The 6,655-nt window shown below is 42.0% G+C and overlaps 1 protein-coding gene across 1 annotated transcript; it reads right to left on the bottom strand.

Annotated features, from left to right (window-relative positions):
* Positions 1 to 3,813: 3,813 nt before the first annotated feature.
* On the bottom strand, positions 3,814 to 4,871 carry LOC128739735 (40S ribosomal protein S15Aa). The gene is made up of 3 exons (XM_053835234.1): positions 4,801 to 4,871; positions 4,249 to 4,556; positions 3,814 to 3,957 (listed from the first exon to the last, which is right to left on the bottom strand). The coding sequence occupies exons 2-3, from the start codon at positions 4,545 to 4,547 to the stop codon at positions 3,864 to 3,866; spliced, it is 393 nt and encodes a 130-aa protein (XP_053691209.1). The 5' UTR covers positions 4,548 to 4,556; positions 4,801 to 4,871; the 3' UTR covers positions 3,814 to 3,863.
* Between the last annotated feature and the right edge of the window lie 1,784 nt (positions 4,872 to 6,655).

Below are 6,655 nucleotides of genomic sequence, written 5' to 3'. Positions count from 1 at the left end.
CATTCAGTTAGGTCTCCTTTCTTAGGGACTTTGACCAATATGCCCTGCATCCAGTCCACCGGAAAAGTTGCGGTTTCCCAAATATTGCTGAAAAGCTGATGCATCATCTGGGCTGACAAAGATGGGTCAGCTTTGAGCATTTCGGCTGAAATACAGCCTATCCCTGGCGCTCTATTGGATTTCATACTCTTGATGGCTGCTTCAATTTCATCCAGCGATGGCGCCTCCGAGTTGACGCGATTAATTCGACGAACTGTAGGCGTCATACGCTGCTGGTTTCGTTGGTCTCTGACATTTGGAAGAGTTGTTGACAATGTTCAGTCCATCGCTTAAGCTGTTCTGTACGGTCAGTCAATAGCTGACCAGCTCTGTCCTTAAGCCAGAGTATAGAGCAAGACTTGCCCGGATGATGTCCTGTGTTCGCCAGTACCCGGCCAGCGGACCTCGCTCAGCCCCAGGATTTCAAGCTTCAGGTGGATAGCTTCCATTGCAAGTTGAGCCAGCTTGCCCTACTGGGCAAGGGTCAGTATATTCCATGTTCCGATTCGTGTCCGTGTTTTCATGCTAAAGGTCGTTGCCAATTATCCAGAGATTTCTTCTTTCATTTTCGGTAATTTTTTTGTGTTCCGGTACAGTAGGCTGTTAACCTAATGTCCTTATCCCGCTGATGGGGCTGCCATCTTTATGTGGGCGGGAGCCACTGTGTCCCCTTTCCTGTTAGCATACGACAACCGAAGTTGCGTACCCCAGCCGGCACCTCGTGGAGGTGGGAATAGGAGTTAATGAACAGAGGTTATGGAATGCACATGTTCACCCTTTGCAAGCCATGGTTACGACGGTTCGCCGATTGGAAAATCCTGAGATGGCAAGGACCTTTGTCGAACTTGAAGGCCGATCGAGGTACGAAGAAATGCGAAAGCCAGCGTTGAGCGAGCGCGAAGCAGAGGGGCTAATACAGGTGCCCGTTAGCGATAAGCCGAACCGGAGAGGGCTGTTACACTTGTTGGCGGGACAAGAGCCTGCATCAGCTGTCTAGCTGTAGAAAAAGAAACCAACGCCGCCAATGTTGATTTCCGTTTGTTGTACAATATTCCTAGGCATCTTGCCGATGCCATGTTGAACACTGAGATGCTGCTAAAGGACATTTCAAACAACTCTTTCGAGTTTCAAATGCTAGAGACCAACAAAACCAGCAGCGCATGGCAACAATAGTTTGTCGCATCAATCGCCTCTACTCTGAGGCGCCATCACTCGATAAATAAAAGAATAAAGAATAGAATAGAATAAAAGTACCGATCAAAACTATGAAATCATGTAGAGCTCCAAAAAAAAGCAAAGCCTAGGTGCTACATTCCGTTATCGAAACTTGACCTTGTTTTTATACGACAGACTTCGCAGCCACCTGTTAGAGTGCAGGACAATTGCAGGGCCAATTGCTACGATCCTGTTGACTCTTAACAGCCTCTCCCAGTCAAGTCTCGAACATACGACGAGTGGCTTATTAGGCCAGTGTCATACCTCGAAGCCAACTGGGAGGCAGAGTAGAGCCAGTAGAGCCCCAGTTCAGCCGAAATGCTCACAGCTGACCCATTTTTGCCAGCTCCGCTGATGCATCAGCTATTCAGCAATATATGAAAAACCGCAACTTTTTGGGTGGACTGGATGCAAGGCATATTGGTTAAGAATAGAGGCCTAACTGAATGCGGTAAGATCATGTTGCTCTGTATTACTCTGAAAGTACGCTATTAAGTATCCACCCTCAACCGTACTGAGGAAAAGATCGACGCTATTCTCCGGGGGCAGTAAGCTGGAAATCTCGGGGTGCTACTCGACTAAAACTGACCTCCAAACAACACGTTACCGTCGACAAGGTCTGCAGGAATTTGGGATTCAACATGCGTATCGCCAAAAACTTCAATGAACTTCTGTAAAGACGTCGGAACGTAATCAAAACTGTTTATATATCAGATGTTTTGACGTCCGGATCGACTGAGCTTGGATACTAGAGGGTATCGACACTTCAGCTCCGCCTCGTTTAACACGGACCAATTCATTTTTACATATACCACACAGAAAACCCATCTGCAGCACCTTTAGCACTATAACTGGCTTACAACGTAATTTTAACCGTTTTGTATCCTGTTTTGACTCTGGCGTTAGCCGCAACGTGCTGAAATCTCGCTTTAGAACATTAGTTAGTAGTTTTTATTAGTCATTAGGATTAAGAAATCTTTTAACTTTTTTAACAAATAAACAAATAGATTGTGCAGTGAAATCCGTTCTCTTCAACAAGAACCCTATCGGCACCAAGAAGAGAAGGGCCCAACGTGCTAATTGGCTCGACCAAGTTGCGTGGGTCGAGACCAAGTAAAAATTTTGTTTCTATCTAGAATCAAGAAGTGGAACAAATCATAATTTGCCTTATAAAATAATTGGTTTCATTTAGCTCCTAGAGCCAGCGCCAGTCTTTTGCCCTGGTAAAAGGTTTTTTTTGTGGGTAATGTACGAAGGAAGGAGGTGGTATAGTCCAATTGACATTCCTGGATGGTCATTCACTGCCTTGTTGTGGGGGACTGCCAGAGTGACTGAGCCCGGAGCAGTTATCACGGCGATGATGAAGTCTAGAAGAAATCTTCGCAAGCCATGGCGACTCGAACTTGCCATCAGGGATCGTTTCATGCGATTCTTTCGAGAAAGTGAAATCCAGTAGATACCTGTTGACAACTTCGTATCATCCACGGTCAAATAATGGACACGTTGAAATTCTGGAGAGGATCGAAGAATCTTGCCGAAGCGGAAAACGTTTCTATCTGTGTATCCTTTGACGCTAAACAGAAGACTGCACATCTACTTCCAGGCCGGCCATTACAAACAACATTGGACCTGTTAAAGTTGTGTTCTCTCTAACTCCAACTCGGATCAACGAGGAGCAATACGCTCAATTCAACTAACAAGTAGATATTGGTCTTCAGTCAAACTCGTCATTGCAACAATCCAATTGGCACGCGCACAAACAGTTGAGCGTAGGAGTTCTGCGACCTGCATCGTGCTGTGAAAAAACGGGCGCCTCATTCGAGTACACACAAACCAGCCAAGACGATTGTTTCTCGAGTGCCAGTGGACCAGCCACGTCCGCATCAAATTATTTGGCATTCCTGGTTGATGAATGTCGTTTTTAATTTTTTGTAAATTAATATGTATGCTGCGCCTGTTCATAGGTGTACTAGCACAATAATTTTGCTAAGTTGGCCATGATTTATGATAGCCTGATTCTAACCTCTAAAGCAGTAAAAGATAAAAATAAATAAATTTTTAAATTGGGAACCAGCTTTGGTTCCTGTAGAGAATGTTACAATAAGGATGTTTCATCTTTAGTTATTTTAGTGGTCGACTGTCTTTTGTCAATTTCCCACTCTGCCATTAAAAAAATGGACAAACTTCAATTGCCTCTCGGACCGTTACACCGTTAGTGATCGATCTTATGGCTTTATGCTTAACCAAAGAACGTCCTAATGATTTAACGCTGAACTCAGAAACATAAGAATCAACAACAGAACGATATACTTCCAATAAGCGGAGGAAGCGTTTATTCGTAAAAATACGAATTAAATTATTCTTCGTGATTAAACTGTGTGTGTTTTAGACGTTTTAGATGACAAATACCACAGCCGCCATTGATATTTCGGATGATCTTACTAATAACCTGTTGAATTTTCTTGCAGATTTTCCCCTCGGCAAGAATGGTAGTTCATCAAGCGCTGTGGTGATAAATAGTCAAGAAAATCCCTCATCGAATGAACGAGCCGAACTGCGTTTGTTGTGGAATTGTGTTTACCGTATATTATTTCCTTTTATCAACAAACTTAGAAAAAGTATCCTAAAATTTTGCCTCCCAGATGTTTCCGTCTGGCTTCCTCGTGATCCATAATACCACCGCTGGTGGTTAGCACCACGTATCTGTAAAATTAAAACAAGAAAAATGTTTATATAAATTTGTCATTTGCTGGATAGTTCTGGCAAATATTTTCGTTGCAAGTCAATGTATCCATCCATTGAATCGAAACTGATTCAATACACAGATCCGGGATTAATGGTGGACAACTTGATCTGGCCTCCTAGTAAACAATAACACACCGATAGTTTGGGGTGTTATCATAAGGATGAAAGAAGGCCACATCCGAGCGCGCTTGGCACAAAAAAAAACCGCTTCAATTTCAGTAGAAACTAGAAACGAAACACAATACTCACCCGAACTGACGGGACGGAAGCAACGTATTGGTCCACCGTTCCACATCCTTTAGCTTAACGTCGAACCGTGGCGAGATGATACCGGCCTTGTTCAAACGACCGGTTAGGTTGACCACCACCTTGCCCGATCGGTGATCGTCGACGATTTCGAACTCACCGATGTATCCATGTTTCATCATGACGGTCAGAAATTTGATTACCACCTTCGAGTTGGGTCGGATGAGCACCTGCCGTTTGCCGCGCTTCTCGGCATTGTTGATGCACTTCAGGGCATCGGCTAGCACACTGATGCGGACCATTTTTTTTTTCTGGAAACAACACCAAAAATAAATAACACGATCAGGTTAGGTTGCTGCCGAACGTTTCCCGTTTCCCGGAAGAAAAGCGAAGCTCAACTTGACAGGTAGAGTAATTGTGGTGATAAAAACCGGTCTTGATCGAGGGCTTTTAACACTTTTAGTAAGGAATTTCAAATTCTAACGTATTCGTACACTAATTGTCCAGACTTAATCGAAAATTAACGGTACAAAAAGACACGAAACCCGATTTTACCTCGATAGTTTATTTATCGACACCACATACGTCGGAGAGGACTTGGTTGAAAAGAACCGGAACCAGAGCTGTCACTCGATAGTTGGTAGCCGTGCCTGTTTGACAGTAGTTTTGAAAGTGTCAGGGTTAGGAAAACGCTTGGGCAAACGCATGCACGCAGCTCCTGGGGGGTAGGAATTAGAAATACTCAGAGGTGAGCATTTCTCACCGCATCGAGTATAATCAATATACCGTGTACTCCCGTTGGTATAGAGCTTGCTAAGCCCAGTGCAAAAGGCTACAAAAACTTATCGTTTATCACTCAAACGTATGTTTTTTTACCGGGGTATAACTGGGGGAAAACAAAAACAAACGTGTAAAATCAATGTAAAATCTAACAACAGCAACAACAAATCGCGCGTCGATGTGTGCGTACGATAAACGTCAGCAAGCTCAATAGGAATCAATGTACTCTACACGCTCATTTATTTTAACTCTGTGAACCATTTCGCGGAAATTTAACTTTTTGGTTAAAATTTGACAGTACGATGGTTTTTTAAAAATAACCCTGCTCGGGAGCTGCCAAGTTCTGAGAGCCAATGAGATATGACGCAGGTGAGGAAAGAGCTTCGATGTGTTTCACTGATTTTTCCTAGAATTGTTTTTACCAATGTATAGACACAGAGAACAGACATCCAAGCCGAAGGTCCCTACTTGGATAAAACTTATGTCAAATTAGTTGGGAAACTATAGTGATGGTGTCGCTAAAGGCGCATGAAATTCTACACTAAACTCACAACACCCAGATAACACAAAATCGTAATAGAAAGTTCACATTAAATCGTTTTCGTGTTAATTTCATATTGGAATTGTATAATGATTAGAGTATGTCAAATCGAAGTGAACAATAAATTGTTTTGCAGTCGTGCGTGTCTTCATATATAATTCATGACTGTGAATTATAAAGCAGGATAGACAATTGCAATATTTGATTATATCTTAATAATATATTCAGGAGTATTTAGTTGCGTGTTATAAAAACTGCGCAAAATAGAATTACAAATAGTTGTCAAAATTTTCGCACGTATATCGCCTCCACTTTGGTACATATATGTTCTTATATGGCGTGAAATATAACTTTTTCGTTCAGATATGATTTCGTATACCTCAGTTGCAATCGAGATATACAAACCAAATGGTTTACTGGGCAGCTAGCTTCTGGCGCTACTGTGTTACCTGACTCACTGCGAAATGCGTTGTATTCGCGGGATCGTGTTAGTTCGAAAGGTTTCGAAAAATATCGCCCTTGTATCGAAAATATCGTTAATTTTGATCACTAAAAATAACGTATACTTAAACGTTATATTTCATGTGCCAGTAGTACGCAATAATTGTATTGTGAAACTGAATTGTTATTTATGCAACTTTTTACATATTGCGATTATTATCTAAAATTTTTCTTTCGTCGGTTTAGTTGTGCGCCTAACAGTTGCGCGCAGCTCTGTTCTGGTTGCTCGCAGTCAAAGTATCTCTTTTACACTCACACGAAATCTCGTAAGAAACTGTCAACGCAAGAGTGATGAGAATAGCAACAATATTTCTCTCTCGCTCATCAGCTAAATGCTAGGGTAGCTTGCTTCGTGTTTGCCCGTTCAAACATGGACAAATTTTTTACAAACGCAATCAGCATTTAAATTTTATCATTTTCGGTTAACGTAAGACATTGTAACTGTGTTGTTTGTAAGTCTGTACGTAATAGAACAAAACAAATGTTATCTAAGCAAAGAATAAGAGCATAAACATAGAAAACTTACACGTGCTTACACTGTCAATAATGCATGATTTACCTTTGCGCACAACTATATAAAGCTGAAAA

Source organism: Sabethes cyaneus, chromosome 1 (assembly GCF_943734655.1).
Source record: "Sabethes cyaneus chromosome 1, idSabCyanKW18_F2, whole genome shotgun sequence".
NCBI classification, from domain to species: Eukaryota; Metazoa; Arthropoda; class Insecta; order Diptera; family Culicidae; genus Sabethes; species Sabethes cyaneus.
The sequence above is the reverse complement of the archived record's forward strand: the minus strand, read 5'-3'. Positions and strand labels throughout refer to the sequence as shown.